The sequence below is a fragment of the Suncus etruscus genome, chromosome 9 (genome assembly GCF_024139225.1).
Source record: "Suncus etruscus isolate mSunEtr1 chromosome 9, mSunEtr1.pri.cur, whole genome shotgun sequence".
Taxonomy (NCBI): Eukaryota; Metazoa; Chordata; class Mammalia; order Eulipotyphla; family Soricidae; genus Suncus; species Suncus etruscus.
In genome coordinates this window covers 95,927,842-95,948,851 of record NC_064856.1, presented here as the reverse complement: position 1 = coordinate 95,948,851, position 21,010 = coordinate 95,927,842, and the positions used below count along the sequence as shown (strand labels likewise).

Genomic DNA, 21,010 nt, shown 5'->3' with positions numbered 1-21,010 from the left:
CCAGATGACTCAGTCTTGCCAAGGGTAAGATCTAGGAATCTAGGAAGCTCCGGAGGTCACGGTCTCAAGTTGGGGACCCCAGGAAAAGGTGGGGAAGTGGGTTTTGGAATCGGACATGCGTTCTGCCTGTCGCCATCACTCTGTTCGTCTGTTTGTCTCTCTCTGCCCGACTCGCTCTGCCACCCCAGGGGCAGAATCAGAGCAACACCCCTAATTCTGCCCAGAGAATGACGTCAGGACTTGGGCTCCTCTCACTCCTGGTGCTTCCTCCTGAAGGTGCCTGAGGTTCTGCCCACATGTCCTTCAGAAGGAGCACAGTCAAGGGTCCGCTTCTGCTCAGCGCCCTGTGGGCAGCGACAGGAAGCCTCTGATGGGGCTCCCAACCCCCCAGCCTTGAACACCCAAAGGCTACATCCTGCAGCTTAAGAGTCGGGTGCAAACTGCTCTAGCTTGAAAGGCTGCTAGTGACAACAGAGGCTGTGGCTGTGGCTGCAGGAGCAGCAGCAGCTCCTGACTCTGCCTGTTTCCTATGACACCGAAGGCCACAAGAGCTCCATCTGTCTGAAGGTGGATCCAAACCTCCCGGTGTGTCTGGCACCGCGGTGCAGGTGGCATGAACCGAGCAGGCAAAGGGCACAGGTTGGAATTTCAAAGACACTGAGAGGCAGGAAACCGCTCAGGTTCATGGGTGGGGGAAAAAGTCAGCCTGAAAAAGGGCCGGGTCAAAGCTCGGGGTGGGGTGAGTGGGGGTGTCGAATCGAATGCCATGGCAGAGCCCGGCAACCTACCACGGGGAAGGGAGTCCTTGGGCGGCCTCCAAGTGCTCAGAGTCCAGCCTGAGAGGCCCTGAACTGATTGGCTGCTGGCGCTCTGGTGCCTGGAGAGGGACAGGGGTCAGTCCAGAAGCAAGCAGCCAAGGGAGCCAGCCAGGTGGGATCCTGGGGTAGAAGGCTTTCGGGGAGAGGTATCATTACTTCTCCCTTTACCTTCTTGGTAGGAGAAAATATCCGGGCATCGCTGCCAGCCAAGAGGGTCTTGTGAGCCCCTCTGTCCTTCCACACCCTCCCACTTAGCTCCTTAGCTTCATCCTGGCCCAAAGCAGGCGGGCACAAGATGGTGACATTTGGAGTGCTGGGGGTGGGGGCAAGATGGAGCTGACATTGCCAGCCGCATACCCTTAGGCAGAGCTAGGGTCTGTCTCCCTGGGAATGGAAGCAACTTGGTGCATGGGGGTACCAGGCACCACCTCCACGCCTAGGGAAGAAAGAGGCTTCAAAGGCTGAGAGCCCTGGGTGGAGGATAAAAAAAAACAACCACAAAATCAGCGATCGGAGCTTTGGGATAGTTCTGAGATGCCAGGGAGTGAAAGGTGGGCACCGGGATGATGCCAGGCGATGCCCCCCGGGTCTCAAATTCATTGCAGCCGTGCAGCTCAGAGAGATCAGAGTCTTAGAATGGGAAGGAGCAGCGGGGGTGGACTTTGGGGTCTCCGTGATGGAAAGCAGCCGTCCCTGCCTGGGGAGATCGGAGGTGCCAGGGAGGAAGCAACGACCCCCTTCGTCCGTGCCAACAGCTTCCGAACCCCGAAAAGTGTGTGCACCCCACCCAGCAGCAGCCGCGGGGCGCGCAGCCCTGCGCCCGCCTCCGTCTGTCTGTCTGTCTGTCCGTCTGTCCGTCTGCCTCTGGGTGTCTCCGTCTCACCTGTGCCCGAAGAGCCGCAGCCCCGGGAAGCGCCGCTTGCTGAGCCTCCGCGGCGCCTTGTCGGGCTCGGGCCCCGCGTCGTGCTCGGAGCCGCTGGACGAGGCGGAGGCCGAGTCCGAGTCGCTGCTCCGGGCCTCGGGGCTGCCGTCCCGCGGCTCCATGCGGCCCTAGCCCCGGCCGGCGGCAGCGGCAGCGGCGGGCCCGCGGGAGACGCCCATGCCGGGCCGGCGGCCGGGCTCAGCAGCACGCCGGCTCCGCGCCGCCCGCCGAGGCCATGGCGCGCACTTCGCTCCGCCCGCCCCGCGCGCCCCCGCGCCCCGCGCCCCACGCCCAGGTGCCCGCGAGCCGCCGCCGCCGCCGCCGCCGCCGCCGCCGCCGCTCCAGGAAGTGCCGCCGGCCCCGGCCGCAGGACCCCGCATAGCTGGCCGGCACGCTGCCTGACCGCCCGCTGCCGTGCGTGTACGCCCCCTCAGCCTGCGCCGCCCGCCCCAGACCGAGGCGCCCTCTACCGGCAGCGGAGGGGCGACACCTTCGAGGGGGCCTCGGAGGCGAGAAGGGGCGTGGCCGTTCGAAGGGCGTGGTCAAACAAGGCCCCGCCCCTCTGTCTCTCCGCCCTGGGAGCTGCCACAGACTGTCAGACTGACTGACGTCTTGATAAGATTTTTTTTTTTTTTTTTGGTTTTTGGGTCCCACCCAGCGGCGCTCAGGGGTTACTCCTGGCTCTACGCTCAGAAATCGCTCCTGGCAGGCTCAGGGGGACCACATGGGATGCCGGGATTCGAACCACCGACTTTCTGCATGCAAGGCAAATGCCTTACCTCCATGCTATCTCTTTGGCTCCAAGATTTTTTTTTTTTTTTGGTTTTTTGGGCCAAACCCGTTTGATGCTCAGGGGTTACTCCTGGCTATGTGCTCAGAAATTGCCCCTGGCTTGGGGGGACCGTATGGGACGCCGGGGGATCGAACCGTGGTCCTTCCTTGGCTAGCACTTGAAAGGCAGACACCTTACCTCTAGCGCCACCTCACTGGCCCCAAGATTTTTTTTTTTTTAAATCTTTTCTTTTTTCTTGGTTTGGGGGCCATACCCGGTGACACTCCTGGGGTTATTCTTAGCTATACACTCACAAATCACTCCTAGCTTGGGGGACCGTATGGGATGCGGGGGGGGGGGGGAATCTAAACAAGGTCCATCCTAGGCTAGCACACACAAGGCAGATGCCTTATGCTCTGCGCCACCTCTCCAGACCCTGACTGACTTCTTTTTTCTTTTTTTTTTGGTTTTTGGGCCACACCCGGCGTTGCTCAGGGGTTACTCCTGGCTGTCTGCTCAGAAATAGCTCCTGGCAGGCATGGTGGACCATATTGGACACCGGGATTCGAACCAATCACCTTTGGTCCTGGATCGGCTGCTTGCAAGGCAAACGCTGCTGTGCTATCTCTCTGGGCCCCCTGACTGACTTCTTATCCCTTCAGATCTCTCTCTTCCCACCACCCGAACCCTGAAACAACCTACGAGCTTGTCAGGGAACAAACACCAGCTAAGGGGTCCCCCAACTCAAATAGACAGCACTCTAGCACACCCTGTGTCCCCTTACTCTTGCCACAAGCCACACGTCTTTGGTTGGAATGATCTCTCCGAAGTCCCACAGGCATTGGGAATACATTCGAGTCACACGCGTGCATTTGGAACCAACGTGCCTTTTCACGTGTGGGGAGCGGGACCCAAAGTCCTCAAGTCGCTTACTGATCCCCCCCACCCACATTTACACACACACACACACACACATACACACACACACACACACACACACACACACACACACACACACACACACACACCTTGAAGGAACAGGGAATAGATTCCTATTGCCTCAGCTCTGCACCAGGGCCTTCCAAGCCTCTCTCTCACTCCTTAACCAAAGCATCTCTCCAGCCCAACAACCAGTCCAACTGGTGTGTCTTTCCCCTTCTCCGATCACCCCAACATTGTTAATTAAATCATCCACATAAGGACCTCGGGCATCACTAGCACAGTTTCATATAATCTGTCTCCTGTATTCACAAACACCCCTGTGGCTATATGGGGTGTCTATGGGTTGCTACATCTCGCACACGCAGCACACACCTCTTCAATAGGCCTGCAATCATTGCACAAATAAACAACCCCCTCCAAGGCTAGTGGAGATTGCTCCACCCCACACCCACATGAGAACAGAGACGGGAAGGGGAAGAGGAGCGCTGCTGGTCTTGTGGCACTTACTAAAGGGAATTAATTAATCAGTGGCCCAAGGGGAGCAGGAGGGGAACAGGAGAGCATGGTCCAGCCTAACCCTGCCACCTTAATGCCCACATCTGTTTTTGTTCGTGCGCCTCTCTGTAAAGCCACATCCTGTGCCAACTTCACTTTCACTGTATTTTGGGGTGCCGGCAACCAGCTTCCCAGCTTCAAGCTGCTACAGCTTGTGGCTCAGCTTGTTGTGACAAATGGCCAGCACCCTGCTCGGACCCTTCTCCCAGCTTCCTGAAAGTTTTTCTGTGGACCTGGAAAAGTTCTAACGAGCCAGAGCCAGGGTGGTGAGGAGGAGGTGGGCAGTGAAATCCTGTCTAGGTCCTGGGGGGTGGGGGTGGGCATGGATTCATGAGGGGAAGTTTCCTAATGGTTCATACACCCAGTTCCAAGAGAGGAGCTAGAGACAGGCAGGTTTTGCACCAAATTTACAGTGCAAAGTAAAGTCTTATGCGGGCTGGAGAGATAGCATGGCGGTAGGGCGTTTGCCTTGCACGCAACTGATTCGAACAGATGGTGGTTCGAATCCCGGCATTCCATATGATCCCCCAAGCCTGTCAGGAGCGATTTCTGAGCACAGAGCCAGGAGTAACTCCTGAGCGCCGCCGGGTGTGATCCAAAAACCAAAACCAAACAAAGTAGAGCCTTATGGTACCGGGTAATGTGCTTTTAGTGGGCCTCCTTCCCCAGACCCCTGTTATTATTTTCCCCCAACTCTGCCTTGTGTTCTCAGCACCCCACCCCACCACATCACCCTCGCCCTCAACAATTCGAATATCAGAGCTCCCTTCGCCCAACCTAGAGCCTTTTTGGTCTTCTCTGAGCTTCTGCAGAGCCTTGGCATATTGTTGGGGTGGAGTAAAGGGACACACCCATGTCTGCCACCCTCTCCTCACTCCAGAGAAAGGGATCCAGGGCTCCATTCCTGCGCCCACCGGGGCCCTGGGTACCTACTGTTTCTGGGGGACCTCAGCTGGGATCTGTGGCACGTCCCACGACCGGTAACGCCACATCTGCCTCAGTGCGGCCCGCCGCTCCCCTTCTTCCGTGCCCAGCGCTGTGCCGGGGCCCCTGATTGCGGCCTCATCGCAGTCTCCCCCGGTACTGAGGCCGGCCCCCGGCGCGCTCATCCTGCCCCGGCGACTCTCTTCCTCTTTCAGCACTTCCTGACCTGGGGGCCCTGCCTGCGAGAGGTCGGCTGGCGGCCCCAGTAGAGGACCAGAGGCCTGTAGGCGCCTTCCGCTGGCTGGGCAGGGAGGCCGGCTGGGAAGCGGAGAGGAGCCGCACCAGAGGGCGAGAGGCAGGTGGGGACAAGCCCAGCACCGCAGGCAAGCCAGAGACAATCCCAACCAAGACTCTGACACCAGCTTGCTTGTCCTGGAATGTGCACCTTGCCAGTCTGGCCTTCCTCCCCACTGCACCCTTCTCTCTTTGCACCTATCTCCTGCTGAGTTTTCCATCCCACTTCTCAGCCAGTGCACCCTCACTATGGTTCTTGGGATGGGGGCATCAACACCAGCTAACCCAAGCCTGGGGTCAAGCGAACGAGCTCCCTAAAGGATAAACTCTTGCCCTGGTTCTGCCTCTTAGCTACTGTGTTCCTTGGAGCAGGCCAGCAGTCTCTTGGAGTCCTTCACTCTCTGTCCTTTTTTACTTTTTATGCATTTATTTGTGGGTTTGGGGCCACAACTGGTGACAGTCAGTGGCTCTGCACTCAAGGATCACTCCTGGTAGTGCTCAGGAAACTATATAAGATGCTGAGGATTGAAGCCAGGCCGGCTGCGTGCAAGGCAAGTTCCCTATCCGCTGCACTATCTCTCAGGCCCCTTGTGTCCTTTATAGAGAAAGGAAGAACATCAGCAGATTCACTGGTGAATGCCAGCCCTAGTAAGCTTTCTGAACTTTTGTCTGGAAAATGAAGGTGAAGGTTGTTGCTAAGCTCAGGGAGTTCATGGGGATAAAATGAATCACATTTCTTTCAATATGATACATAGGTATTAAGGGGCCAGAGATTTAGAATAGCTGGTAGGACCCTTGTCTTGCAAGTAGCTGAATGGTATTCAACCCTAGGCACACCATATGGTGCCCTGAGCCTTGCCAGGAATAATCCTTGAGCAGCGACCAAGGAGTAATCCCTGAGCATCACTTAGTATGAACTCAAAATTCTTCCTCTCCAGGGACTGGAGAGATAGTACAGTGGGTAAGGTGCTTGACTTGCATATGACTGACCTGGGTTTGAACTCTGGCATCCTATATGGTTTCCCCGAGCACTGCCAGGAGTAATTTCTGAGCTCAGAGCAGGGGTACTCCTGAATACTGCTGGGTATGACCCCAAAACAAATAAAGAAAATTTTTTTCTCCAAATAAATAAATATAAATATATAGTCTCTATATAAAAGTTTCCAGCAGTGAGCAAGAAGAAGGCTCTACCCTTAGAGAGCTGAGAGATTCTAGAGTTATGACTAGGAGAGAAAAGAAGTCAACATCTAAAAATCAGGTAATGAGGGGCAAGAGAGATGGTTTGATGAGCTAGAGGCCAGGCTTTGCATATAGGAACCCCAGGCTCCATCCTCAGCACTACATGTTCCAAACACTGGCAGAAGCAACTTGCCCACTTCCACACTTAGGAATGTGTCCACATTCAGGAATGTGTCTATTCACATTCAGGAATAGGCCCTGAGCTTCCAAGTGTGGATCCATGACACTCCCTCCCCAAAGGAGACATCCAGTGGAGAAAAATGAAGCTGAAATGAAACAGAAAAAGGGTTCCTGCTCTTACTATGGGGACTGCTCAGGTCGCCTCTCTGAGGAGGTGACATTTGAGAACAGACCTGAGTTAATTGAGAACAAGCTCATGCCCAGAAATGGAAGTTCTGGGTAGGAGAAACAGTACCAAGTCCCCCAAAGATGCAGGAATCAGAGTAGAGGAGAAAGGATGCTGCAGGAAGATTTTTGTATGCTTTTGGGCATACCTGGAGGCGCTCGGAACTTATACCTGGCTCTGCACTCAGAAATCACTCCTGGCAGGGCTTAAAGATTCTGGGGATCAAAGTTGGAGGTCATGTGCAAGGCAAGTGCCCTATCTGCAATACTATCACTCTGTCACCACTGTGTGAGGACTTTGATAAATACAGAGTAAGGCGCACACTTACTTCATTACTAGGGGTGTCTCTGGGACTGGAATTGTACCTTCTGCAAGCGCTCCTTAATCACACTGCTCTATAATTAGTGCTGGAGCTGTCTGTGTGTTTGTAACCCCAGCCAGGCTGTAAATTTCTTGAGGACAGAAACAGTGTCAGTTCCGTTGAGTTCAATAAACATTTACACCACAGAACCTGCAAAAACAGGAATGCATGCATTGCCTCCCCAGCCCTTCGAAAGCTCCATCTGGTGCGGCAGTCCCCTCTGCATCCCTCAGGACGGGAACATATTTCTCTGTAAGTATTTGTTTAATAAGTCATGTTAGCTCATGAAGAATTCATGTGCAGTATAATAAAAACAATAGAAAATATATTTCTTGAACACATCTGTGCCAGAAACCTTTGATTCCTTCTAAGGATTCTCTAAGGGAGCTCCAGTTCTTTCCCTTATGTTACAGGTGGGGAAACTGAGGCATGGAGCTATTAAGTCCCCTCATCCATGGTCATCCAGCAGCTCCGTGGTAGAAGGAAGCTTCTTACCTAGAGTCTGGGCCCTTTAATATAAAATAAAGGAGAAGGGCCAGAACAATAGTACAGTGAGTAGGGCATTTGCTTTGCATGTGGCTGACCTGAATTTGATCCCCAGTGTCCCATATGGTCCCTCAAACACTGTCAGGAATAATTCCTGAACACAGAGTCAAGAATAACCACTGAGCATCTAAGGGTGTGGCTAACAAACAAAACAAGAAAAGATAAAAAGAAATAGCTGGAGAGATAGGACAGAGGATAAAATCTGGGTTTGATCCCTAGCACCCCATATAGTCCCCTGAGTCCCACCAGGAATGATCCCTAACCATAGAGAGAAGAGTAGGCCCTGAGCATCGCAGGGTATGTCTGCTTCATCCGACTTCAAAATAAATAACAGAAACAAAGAGCCGGAGTGATAGCACAGTGGTAGGGAGTTTGCCTTGCATGCTGCCCACTGGGACAGACCCAGGTTCAATCTCCAGCATCCTATATGGTCCTGTTTCCCCCCACCCCAGCCTGCCAGGAACGACTTCTGAGCACAAAGCCAGGAATAACCTCTGAGCGCTGCTAGGTGTGGCCCCCAAACAAGCAAGCAAGCAAACAAACAAACAAAAAAATACCACACCAGAAACAAAATCCCTTTTCCTTAAAGGATTATGGACACAGCCAAGCAATGCCCCAGAGCCCTGATACCCTTTTTACGGTGGCTTTTGTGCATTATCTCTGGGAACTTTCGAAATTGTGGGTTCTTGGTGCTATAGCAGGGACCCTGCCAGCCAGGCCTGTTTCAGAAGGAGCTGTGGCATGGCCCTGTCTTCCTGTCCTAGGGACTCAGTGAGAAGCTGGAAGGGTTCAACAGAGGAAATAGGCTGGGTTTGTTTTCCATCAGAGCTTCTGGCGGCCCTGGCACGGTGGTGAGCAGGAAATGTGGCTCCTGGAGGGGAAGCGAGGCAGGCTGGAGGCTCTGAGCCTGCGCAGTGAGTGTGGCCCTGCACCCTCTCAGACTTGGGTGCCTTGAAGCTGTCAGTACTTGCCAGCTGGGGTAGAAGAGACTATTCTGGAAGGGACAGGTGCCTAGGACTGGAAACCATGTCTTTGGTTGTTCCTAGGACAACATGTTTCAGCAATGGGTAGCTGGGGACCCCTCTGAATCCACCCAGATCCTCACAGGAAGAGGAATCTGGGTAAGACAATTATTCTGGGTTTTAGGAAGGCCCCAGAGGGTGAGGCGTGCTCTACTTTCTGTGGCCTGGATGAGCAAGAGGGAGCTGGGGAAAAGAAATGTACCGGGGGCGCCACTCGCTCCACCCACGAGCTGGACCTGCTCTCAAAACCAGCCCCGCCGGCCTCCTTGGCCTGACCTTCAAGGCTCCTTCTCAGCATCCTTTGCTCTTGGCCTCTCTCTTGCTCCCAGCAGGCAGGGATTTGCTCTCAGCTTGCACCAGGTGGGTAAGTGGGAGGGTTGGAATGGGGCGTTGGGGAGGGGGGCAGCCTGCCTCAAAGCAAATGAACTCCAAATCCAGTTCCCTCTTTTTCCTAAACACGCTCCCGCCCTCCCGCCCCTGTCACCCCTGCCACCCTGCTCCTTTTCTGAAATGGTTCCAGAGGAAGGAGAGAGGAGAAGGTCTCCTGGGGCTTCCTGATGCCTGGCTCATGGGCTGAGTTCCTGAAGCAATGAATAGAACCTCATCATTGTTGTTGTTGTTGTTGTTGTTTTGAAGCCCCATCTGACCATGCTCCACGATTTCCTTTTGCTTTTGTTTTTTGTTTTGGGGCCACACCGGTGGCGCTTAGAGGTTACTCCTGGCTCTTTGCTCAGAAATCGCTCCTGGCAGGCATGGGAAACCATATGGGATGCCGGGATTCGTACCACCTTTGGGTCTGGGCCACTTGCAAGGCAAATGGCCTACTGCTGTGCTACTTGTCCAGCCCACCAGGAGTGATTTCTGAGCGCTGAGCCAAGAGTAACCCCTGAGCGCCACCGGGTATGACTCCCCAAAACAAACAAACAAACAAACAAACAAACAAAGTACTTACTCCTGATGGTCACTAAACAATCTGTTTTTGAACCCTTTGGCTCCTGTGAACCCTGTTTCCCCTCTGGGGTGCTTCTCTGTGGGGCCATTCAAAAATCTATCCCAGAGGGGTTGTAGCAATAGCACAGTGGTAGGGCGTATGCTTTGCATGTTGCCAATCCAGGATGGACCAGGGTTTAATCTACAGCATCCCATATGGTCCCTCGAGCCTACCAGGCACGATTTCTGAGCACAGGGATATCCCCTTATTGCTGCCTGGTGTGGCCCCAAAAACCAAAAATCAAAACCAACCCCCCCCCCAAAAAAAAAAACTGTCCCAGAAGGAAATGTACAATGATGAGAACGAGGCCCTGCCCAAGACAGAGTTCATCTATCAGTTGGAACTCCAGCCCTTGCTGTGTGTCTCTGGACAAATCAGCTGGCATCTCTGGGTTTGAACCAGCTGGTTTCTAAGTTCTTGTCTGGCTCCCCAGCTTCATTTGAATGTTCTCTCCAGATCAGCAGGACTTTGCCCAGTTCTTATTTCGCATGAGTGATTTGGAAATACCAGCTAAGAGTTCAGTGCTGCTCGGAACCAGCACCCCACCCACTCACTTATCAGATGCACATTTTTGTTCCCAGAAAGATTTCTCTCTCAGGGGCCTGTGGGCATATTAAATACCTTTTTCCTTAAGAGATTCTCAAGCCAGGGAGACAGGGAGCTGGCTCAAAGGGCTGACCACATGCTTTGGATGCAGGAGACTGGAGTCTGATCTCAGGCACCTCACGGTCCCCTGTGCCTTGCTGGGGAGTGACCCTGAGCTAAGAAGTAGCCCACAAGAGCTGCTGGGTGTGGCTACAAGGCCACATCAAGGCTAGATTCTTAACCCAATGTAATGGTCTTTTCTTTTAGTTTTTGAGCCACATCCTGTAGTGTTTAGGGCTTTTTCCAGGCTCTGAGCTCACTCCTGGTGGAACTTGGGGAACCATATAAAATGACTGGGTCAGTCACATACAAGGCTAGGGACTCAGCTAGGGACAAAGCATATACTCAGTACCTCCCTCCCTCCCTTTCTCCCTCTTCCTCTCTTTCTTTCTTCCTCTCTTTCTTTCTCTCTCTCTTCTTTCTTTCTTTCTTTCTTTCTTTCTTTCTTTCTTTCTTTCTTTCTTTCTTTCTTTCTTTCTTTCTTTCTTTCTTTCTTTCTTTCTTTCTTTCTTTCTTTCTTTCTTTCTCTCTCTCTCTCTCTCTCTCTCTCTCTCTCTCTCTTTCTTTCTTTCTTCCTTCCTTTCTTTTCTTTTTTTTTTTTTTTGGTTTTTGGGCCACACCCTGTGACGCTCAGGGGTTACTCCTGGCTATGCGCTCAGAAGTTGCTCCTGGCTTCTTGGGGGACCATATGGGACGCCGGGGGATCGAACCGCGGTCCGTCCTAGGCTAGCGCAGGCAAGGGAGGCACCTTACCTCCAGCGCCACCGCCCGGCCCCCTTCCTTTCTTTTGTTCTCTTTCTTTCTTTCTTTCTTTCTTTCTTTCTTTCTTTCTTTCTTTCTTTCTTTCTTTCTTTCTTTCTTTCTTTCTTTCTTTCTTTCTTTCTTTCTTTCTTTCTTTCTTTCTTTCTTTCTTTCGTGGTCACACCCGGCAGCACTCAGGGGTTACTCCTGACTCTATACTCAGAAATCGCTCCTGGCAGGCTCAGGGGACCATATGGGATGCCGGAATTTGAACCACCATCCTTCTGCATGAAAGGCAAACGCCTTACCTCCATGCTATCTCTCCGGCCCCCAGTAACTTTCAATAAAGTTTGTTGAATTCAAAGTGATTTGAGGGGCTAGAGTGATAGCACAGTAGTAGGGTGTTTTCCTTGCATGCGTCCAACCTAGGATGAACCTGGATTCGATCCTTGGTATCCCTTATAGTCCCCTGAGTATTGTAAGGAGTGATTGAACCATGGATCAGGCCTATGCAATGCAAATACCTTAATTGGCCTTTTTTTAAAATTTTAAATGTTCTGGGGCCAGAGAGATAGCACAGCGGTAGGGCTTTTGCCTTGCATGCAGCCAAACCAGGATGGACAGTGGTTTGAATTTTGGCAACCCATATGGTTCCCCAAGCCTGCCAGGAGCGATTTCTGAGTGCAGAGCCAGGAGTAACCCCTGAGCACCTCTAGATGTGACCCAAAAACCAAAAAAAAATTTTTTAATGCTTTTATTTAGCTAGATTTTATTTTGTTTTAACTAGAATTTTAGGGCTTGGAATTTTCTGAAAATATTACTGTAGGCAACAATGCACAACAAATAAGTCAACATAATTCTGAGTATTACATTTTGAATCTTAATTTTGATAGGTCCAAATGATGCAAACAAACAAACAAAAATGACAAACTTCTTTTTCTATGCTTCCTCTGCACTCCACAGGAAACAGAAGATGCTTCTGGGAGACCTCAGAGATTAGCATCTCTGAGAGCATGGCTGGAGATTTCTGTAACCCAAGTCCAATCCTGCAGCTAAACTTATGTTCTTTCTGTCTGCTGGAGTCAAGGTGGTATCCCAAAGCTCCTAGTCTGTCTAGTCACATCACCCAGGTGCTGTGCCCACAGTGGACACGAAGCTACTTGGTCTGGACAGCAGAAGTTCCTTCTGGCTGCTAAGCAGGAGGTAGAAGGGCTGAGGACCCTCTCCCTCTGGAGCAAGAGAGCTATCCCACCGAACATGAGTTCCTCAAGTGGTCATGCTTCCTGAAAACCATGCTGAGGCACCTTTCAGGTCCCCAGGATGGAGCTGGAGGTGAGAGTGTTTGGGTTATATTACCGCATCCTGTCAGTTCAGTTGGATCTGCCCAAAGGAGTTTCCTTCAGTCCCCATCTGAACTGAACCTTCACACACACACACCCAAGGCATACTCAGTGAGCCTCTGTTACCTCCAAACATGTACCCCACCTACACCACTTCTGTTAGCACATTTGGTCTGCCTGCTTGTACAGCCACCCCTGAAGACCCCAAACCCTCCTCTCAATTACCCCTTCCAGGACTGGGGCAGTTAGTATGGACTCCAAAGAAACGATCTTTGGGCGAGGAAGATGGTTGGAAAGGCAGGAGAACATGCACTGACTATGGGAGCCTGGGATTCAATCCAGCCACCAACACTGCTCCAGGAATAACCCCCCAGTACTACCCTGCCCCCACCTCCACCCAAATAACTGAAAAAAGAAAAGAGGCTTAAAGATGAAAGTCCAGATGCCTGACAGTAAAAAGGGCTTGGAATGAAACCAGTTTCGAGGCCTGGCTTTGCCAGTTCCTGGCTGTGTGACCCTAGCAACAGCTTGAAACTTGCTGGGGAGAAGTTTCTCCTTTGTGATATGTTGCCCAGAGGCCCTCAAATTCTGATTAGCTGTGCTGCCCACTTAGTCCTTCTCCCCACACCTCTGTGGGGGTCCAGCCCTGGTCAGCAGAGCCAAGAAGCCCCAGTTTCTCCCCTGACCCCTTGCCTGTACTATCCTTTATCTCCAGAGACCAGGATTTTCTGCATATTCTGATCTAAAATTATCCAGGTGAAGCAAAAATGAGACTCTAGACCAGGCTTTCCAATGCCTGGCCAAGGTGTTTTCCTGAACAAAACTGGGAAGATTCAGTTTGAGAATCTTGGCTTTAAAAGTGCCTCAACTAGGAGCCGGGCAGTGGCGCTAGAGGTAAGGTGCCTGCCTTGCCTGCACTAGCCTTGGACGGACCGCGGTGCTAGCCTTGGACGGACCGTGGTTTGATCCCCCGGTGTCCCATATGGTCCTCCAAGCCAGGAGCGACTTCTGAGCGCATAACCAGGAGTAACCCCTGAGCATCACCCGGTGTGGCCCAAAAACCAAAAAAAAAAAAAAAAAAAGTGCCTCAACTACCCTTGAGAGGCCCAAATGGCTTGTCCTTGCCTGGTGTGTGTGTGGGAAATTAAGAACCATGAGCATCTTTGTTTTGAGGGGGAACCACATCCAGTGGTACTCAGGGCTTACTCTTGGCTTTGAACTCAGGGATCATTCCTGGCAGGCTTAGGGGCCCATACTCGGTGACGAAGATTGAACTCAGATCAGTTGTATGTAAGACAAATACCCAACTATCATTCAGACCCTGCCAGGAACATCTTGAGGTTCGGGGTCATGTCTCAAACCCCTAGTGTCAAAAAGGAAAGGGCTGAGTGGTCCCACCTCTGTACTACTACTACTCACTGCCCTGATGGCCGGGCCCCACCTCCAGGACTCTGCTTTCCTTTCCTGGCCTTTGACTCACTAGTCAGCAAGAAACTTGGGTTCCCGGGAGGTTGGAGTTCCGGGCCTGGCCAGGGCCCCTCCCTTCCCCAAGGAAAGGAAATGGATAGACCCCCATCTTCCGGCTTCCTCTGGTGGCCAGCCACCTCCTCCAGCTTCCCCTCCCCTCGGCTCCCGGCCCCCGGGTTTTGCATTTTTAATTCAGGACAGAATGTGATCTCTCTCGCAGCTCCTTGCATTATCCTGTTGCTATTTAAATTACAAATCGGCCCCATCTCGCTGTCACTCTGGGATTATTTTTAGCTTCTGGTAAATAGCAGCAGGGAGAGTGGGATCAGGTCCCCTCCCTGGAGGAGTTGCCCAGCTCCAGCCTTAGGGGGACACCTTCCCTGCCTGTGGGCACCCTGGCTGGCTGCTGGTTCTGCTCTCCCTCTTCAGCCCCCCCAAGGAGGGTGGAAGGGCTGGGAGACCACGGCTGTGCCAGGGAACTGGCCACACTCAAATTCTATACTTCCCAGGCTCATCTTTGTATTTCTTGGCACCATCCTACAATCCTTATGGAGATGCGCCCATGAAGGTGAAGATTATAACAAGGGTCTTCTCACTAACTTTGAGTCCAGGAGCTCTTTATCTCTTTCTTTTCTTAAAAATCTTAAAAAAAAAAAAGGAGGTGGTGGTGGTGGTGGTGGTTGGGCCACACCCTGCCATACTCGGGTTACTGTTGGCAGGCTGCAGGAGAGCCTTATGGGATGCATGGACTGAACCTGGGTCGGCTGTATGAAAGGCAAATGCTCTATCCACTGTGCTATCGCTTGGGCCCTAAAAAAACTTGAATATTTAAAAAATTCTTTTGGAGGGCCCGGTGAGATAGCACAGCGGCGTTTGCCTTGCAAGCAGCCGATCCAGGACCTAAGGTGGTTGGTTCGAATCCCAGTGTCCCATATGGTCCCCCGTGCCTGCCAGGAGCTATTTCTGAGCAGACAGCCAGGAGTAACCCCTGAGCACCGCCGGGTGTGACCCAAAAACCAAAAACCAAAAAAAAAAAAAAATTCTTTTGGAGGGTCACATCCAACAAAGTTCTGGGATCACTCCTGGAAGGCTTGGGGACCATATGGAATGTGGGTAATGGAGGCCAGATTGGCCACACGCAAGACAGGAGCCCTCCCCACTGTGCTATGTGCTATCTCTCAGATCCTTTGCATCTCTTTCTCTTCTCCAGTCCTCTTCCCAGCTGCCCTCCTGGGCAGGTCTTAATACTCCCTGAAGAAGAAACTGGAGCAGAGGTCAATAACCCAGTGGAGAAGGGGCTGGGCTGAATTGAAAGCCTCTTGCTCTCTGACCCGGAAGTCGACCGGGTACTGTATCTCCGGGGGCAACCCACTTTGCCCACCAGCAGCTGTCTCCCCTGTGTCTATCCATGCCATCTGCTGCGTCAGGGCTGGTCAACTCAGGCCCACACACCATCGTAATCCCCTCTCCATTACCCCCCCCCCCCACCCCCTGGCCTGTTTTTCTAAGGCTTTGAGCTAAGAATGGTTTTTGACAAGTTTAAATCCTGTGGGTGGGAGTGGGGGAGGGGGAGGAAGCAAAAGGACAGTACTTCGTGACAGTGGAAATGATATGAAATTTAAAGTTCAGTGTCTATAAATAAAGTCCTGCTGGAACCCAGCCAGGCAGGCTCATTTCCATATTGCTTGCTTCAGGGCCACAATGGGGTTGTTGAGACAGAGGCAGAGGGGAGGGAGGTTATCCCTGCTATGCTTAAGGTTGAGGGCTACCGAGATAGCACAGGGGTTAAGGCACTTGCCTTGTGTCCTGTGGCACTTCATATGGTCATATGAGCTCAGAGCCAGGAATGACCCCCTCAGCCTGCTGGGTGTGACCCTCAAAACAAAGGCAAACAACTGTACTATTTGTAGTAGCAGGCCCTGCTCTGGGGCATGTCATGAGGGAAAGGGCAGTCCATATCTGTCTATCACTGAGCCTGGCACTGCGCTGGGCCGTCATGGTCTTCTATGGTCACAACGGTAACCAACACAGGGAGGACCCTGTTAGTTAACCCTGAAATTCCATTCTTCCCTCCCCTTCAGATCTTCACTAGGGGAAACCAGAGCTGCCACTGGTTTCCCAGTTTCCCAGTAACTACCACTGGAAAAAGTTTTTATTGCATTTATGTTGTTGTTTTTTTTTTTTTTTGTTTTTGTTTTTTGTTTTTGTTTTTGGGCCACAGCCGGCGTTGCTCAGGGGTTACTCCTGGCTGTCTGCTCAGAAATAGCTCCTGGCAGGCATGGGGGACCATATGGGACACCAGGATTCGAACCAACCACCTTTGGTCCTTGGATCGGTTGCTTGCAAGGCAAACGCCACCGTGCTATCTCTCCGGGCCCCTGCATTTATGTTTTAACCTTTTTATTACCTAAGGGTTTTTTTTTGGGGGGTGTGTGTGTGTGTGTGTGTGTGTGATACCTAGCAGTGCTTAAGGGTTACTCCTGACTCTGCACTCAGAAATCAGTCCTGACAGGCTCAGGGGACCATATGGGATGCTGGGGATTGACCCTGGGTCAGTTTCATGCAAGACAAATGTCCTACCTGCTGTGCTATGGCTCCAGTATGGTTTGGAGCCACACTTGGCAGTGATCAGAGGTTAACCTTGACTCTATGCTCAAGGATTTGCTCCTGGGAGTGTTTAGGGAATCATAAAGGAAATTTTTTTTTCTTTTCTGGTTTTGAGGCCACAACCCAACAGAATTCGGGGTTTACTCCTGTCTCTGCACTCAGGGATCACTTCTGGTGGGGTTTAGGGACCATATGTACTGGGATCCAACCTGGGTCAACTACATGCAAGCCTTTGAATCTCCAGTCCAAGGAGATGGTTTTGTTTTGTTTGTTTTGGGGTCACACCCAGTGATGCTCAGAAATTACTCCTGGCTCTGCACTCAGAAACCACTCCTCGAGGTGTCAAGGGACTATATGAGATGCCAGAGATCAAACCTTGGTTGAATCAAGCCTTAATTGCCTTACCATTGCTATAGCCCCACACGGAGAGATTTTTTAGAGTAGAGAAGCCCAGGACCAAACCTGAGATCAGGGTCTCCATAGAGCTAGGACTTGAAAATGAATTTTTTTTTAGTTACTTTATTTGGAGGGGAACTCTCAAACTATGCTTGGGAAGACACACACTCAGCAACTGTGTGCACCTGATGATTCAGTGTTCAAACCCAGCAGTGCTTAGGGACACTGGAAAACTACAGGATGCAGGGTGGGGACCATACCCACCGGTGATCAGGGGTCACTCCTGGTGGTGCCTGACCATATATGGTGCCAAGGATCAAACTGGGGTCAGTTGCATACACGGCAAGAGACCTACTCACTGTACTGTTTCTCCAGCCTCAAAGCTATCTCCTGGTTGGCTTTTTATTTTTTTATTTTTTTTTGGCTTTTTTATTTTTTAAAAACTTTATTTATTGATTGATTGGTCTTTGAGCCAGTGGTGCTCAAGGGTTACTCCTGGCTCTGCACTCAGAAATCACCTCTGGCAGGCTGAGGGACCATATGGGATGTTGGGAATCAAACCGGACCTCTCCCAAGTTGGCCATATGCAAGGCAAATTTCCTACCACTGTGCTATCTCTTCGGCCCCTGATTGGCTTTTGGATTCTAAAGTAACACCCAAAGCCAACCCCCTTGGCTTTTTCATGGCTGGAAGTTACCGCTTTCTCTGGCCAACCCTGAGCATTCAGGGCTTGCTGCTCTTATGGGATATATATGTCCTCATATATGCCCCAGACAGACATAAGGGGCCAGAGTCGTAGCACAGCGGTGGGGCGTTTGCCTTGCACGAGGCTGACCCAGGATGGCGGACCCTGGTTCCATCCTCGGCATCCCATATGGTCCCCCGAGCCTGTCAGGAGCAATTTCTGTGTGCAGAGCCAGGAGTAACCCTGAGTACCTCTGTATGTGGCCCAAAAACAAACTAACAAAAGATGCCAACCCACTGCCCTCATCTGTCTTACCCAGTTCTGCCAAAGACAGACCATCTCTCCAACTACCTAAAGCAGCTGATATGGGCTCGGGGTGCCGTGGGGTGAAGGGAGCCTGGTTTTAGAACCCCTCCCCCCCAGCCCACACAGCCTATGCAGTCCTGCCTAGGACCACCTGAGAGCAGAGGACGTCACAAGCATCCAGGCTGCATCCTGCTTCCGCTTCCACCCCTTGCCCTCAGAGTTTGGCCCCCACATTTCTGTCTAAAAGCCTTTTCTCTCCGGAGGGCTTTCAGCCGCTTTTCTTAGCAACTCCTTCCAGAGGGTGGGAGGCTGAGCTATGAGCCAGCCGCAGTGAAGTGTAGCCAGCGGGTGTAGGCCGGGGGTGGGGGGCCAGCCAGTCTCTGTGGCCCTTTCAGAAATTGGAACGGAGGTTGGTGGCACCCTCTGAGCCTGGCCACATGGCTAGGCTTGTGCCATGTGATCGCCTTGGTCTTGAATGATTTGGTTGGGGGGGATGCTTGCTTCTTGGGGGGTGTTCCTTTGTACTCTGTCTACCCAAACAGGTAGTCTCTCTACCCTTGCCTGAAGCCTTATCCAGCCAGGGACTTAAAATGGGTTCTTGGGTCTGGAGAATAGCACAGGGCAGGGTGCTTGCCTTGTATACAGCTGACCTGCGTTCAATATCCAGCACTGGCATATGGTCCCAGTAGGAGTGAGCCCTGAGTGCAGAACAGACCTGAGCATAGCAGGATGTGACTCTTGAACCAAACAAACAAAAAAGAGTAGATTTTTTGGGGCCAGAGAGATAGCATGGATGGTGGTTCGAATCCCGGCATCCCATATGGTCCCCCATGCCTGCCAGGAGCTATTATTTCTGAGCGCTGAGCCAGGAGTAACTCTGAGTACTGTTGGGTGTGACCCAAAAACCAAAAACCAAAAAAAAAAAAAAAAAAAAAAAAGAGTAGATTTCTCATCTAAGCTGTGGGCCTGAAAACATGCCCTGATTGCTGTGTCCATGGAGGCATGGGAGAGGGGACCCTGGGACTGTTGCTCACGGTCCTCTCTCCTCTTTCTGGTGACCTCAGATGACTTTTTACAGCTGGGTGGCCTTCCATCTTCCCTGTCCAAAGGCCTCCTTTGGGCTGGGTCGAGCCCCACAAAGGCTGCACTATAGGGGAACTGGAGCATCATGGCCCCGTGCTTGGGTCTTTGCTGCCTCTGTTCCTTCTGCCTTATTTGAGTCCCATGGTTTTTGGCTCTGAGTCACACACAGTCAAGGAAAATCTTGGGGTCACCCCCTCATGTGACAGCGGAAGAGCTACATCCCAAAGAGCTGTAGTTTCTGACTGAAGTGAGAAAACAAGTGAAGTCTTCTGACTGCCCAGTGCAGGCCCCCATTAGACAGTCCCTGCCTCAGCCCCTCCATACTCTTCCTACTCCCAGGGCACTGTGTGGAGCAGGGGAGCTGTACTAGCTATAGCAAGCAGGCAGGAGACACATGAGCCCGGCCTCTGGGCCAGTGTTCCAGAACAACTTGGTCCTGGAACCGAGGGTACTTCTAAATCCTTAACAGCTCTCCCAAATGAAGGACAGTCTATAGGCACTTAACCCACTTAATTCCATTTTTTCACCCTGGGGGGGGGGCTGCACCAGCTGTGTTCAGGGGCTGCTCTGGGCTCTGTGCCCATGGCAGGAGGGGTTGATCCCTTTCGGGATGATGAGACACCCTCTCATCCCTGCATCAGAGCCTGCTCAGCCTCTTATACTCTCTTAGGCCTCCTACTTCTCATTTCTGGGGAGCTTCTCCATGGTCTGTGGGAAAGTGCCTCTTCCCACCGGGCCCCAAAGCCCTTAGCTCAGGCCATTTGCAAAGGGCTGGGCCATCTTGAGGCTGGGTTTCCAAGAAGTCTCAGACACACCCCAGGTCCCTATGGCCATAAACTAACCTGAAAGTTGTCTGTTCTCACTAGGCTGACGCCTTGAGACAATAGCTGTATTCTTGTGTTTGCCGGTCTCCCCAAATGTCATTTGGGCCTGAATTTGTGTTGGGTGGAGGAGGAGTCCTGGGTGTCTGCCTGAGGATGGTTGTCAGGCTCTCCTCCACATGAGACCAGAGGTTCCACTGAGCCCCAATGGGTGAGGATAGCCAGTGGGCATAATTATATTAGGGCTGTGAGTTGAGAGAGGAAAGGAAAGGTGAGTGCAGACTCTGCCCTGCCTCCTTGACTTCCCCAGGCATTTCCTAAGCTTCTTCACTGGACGACCCTTGTCACCCCATCCCAGGAACATACACATCACCTTTTGGTCCTCTCCAATCTGCCTCCTCCTAAGACCTCTCAAGATAGAGGACTGAACCAGGGGGCTTGGCCCTTGCATAGGAGAAAACAATTTTGGTGTTTTTAGTTTGTTTTGGAGCCATGACCCACAATGCTCAGGATTCATCCTGGCTCTGCACTCAGCAATCACTTTCAGCAGCCTTAGGACTATATGGGATGCCTGGGATCAAACTTGGGTTTGCCTTATGCAAGGCAAGCACCCTACCTCTGGCTCCAATTTAATTTAATTTTTATTTGGTTTGGGGGGGGTCACTGTGACGCTTATTCCTGGCCTTGTACTCAGGAATCACACAGGCTGGTGCTCAGGGGATCATATGTGGTATTGGGGATTGAACCTGGGTTGGGCAACCTCACCCCTCCTCTGTATTATTTCTTCAGCCCCTTTTTATTTTTCTTTTTTGTAGGGGGGTGGTAGGGGCAGACCCAACAATGCTCAGGAGGGACAGTGTTTTGTGCTTTGGAGCTGTTCCTGACTATGCCAGGGACTGAAACTAAGTCAGCAATGCCAGCCATGCACCTAACTCCTTCACTATCTCTCCTTGCCCAGGGAAGACAGTTCTATCCAGAATTCTGGGTGCCAGTGATGGCGGAGACCAGGATGAGATGGGGTACCACGAGTTAGTGCTGAGTTCACATGAAAGGGAGGCTTTCTTTCCATTAGAGAAGGCCTAAGGGGCGTGTCCTGTCTCCCCTCCCCCCATCCTCAAATCACAGAAGGAGACGAGTTATTTCTGAGCTCAGAGCCCAAGTACAGTACCTGGCACGCAGCTGGCACC

The 21,010-nt window shown here is 52.0% G+C and overlaps 2 protein-coding genes across 5 annotated transcripts in view; one reads left to right on the top strand and one right to left on the bottom strand.

Annotated features, from left to right (window-relative positions):
- PEX16 (peroxisomal biogenesis factor 16) overlaps nucleotides 1-21,010 on the top strand; it is a 561,216-nt gene that overhangs the window by 6,229 nt on the left and 533,977 nt on the right. The window lies entirely within an intron of this gene.
- The window catches only part of DGKZ (diacylglycerol kinase zeta), a 46,551-nt gene that overhangs the window by 25,195 nt on the left and 346 nt on the right, over nucleotides 1-21,010 (bottom strand). For 2 of the 4 annotated variants that reach the window (XM_049779581.1, XM_049779582.1), the window contains exon 1: nucleotides 1,702-1,964. The exons of 1 other annotated variant lie outside the window; for it this stretch is intronic. In XM_049779581.1, the coding sequence (XP_049635538.1) occupies nucleotides 1,702-1,862 (161 nt within the window). In that variant the 5' untranslated portion in view covers nucleotides 1,863-1,964. Of the gene's footprint in view, nucleotides 1-1,701; nucleotides 1,965-21,010 lie in introns of those variants that run through there. One more of the 4 variants, XM_049779579.1, reaches the window with a different exon arrangement.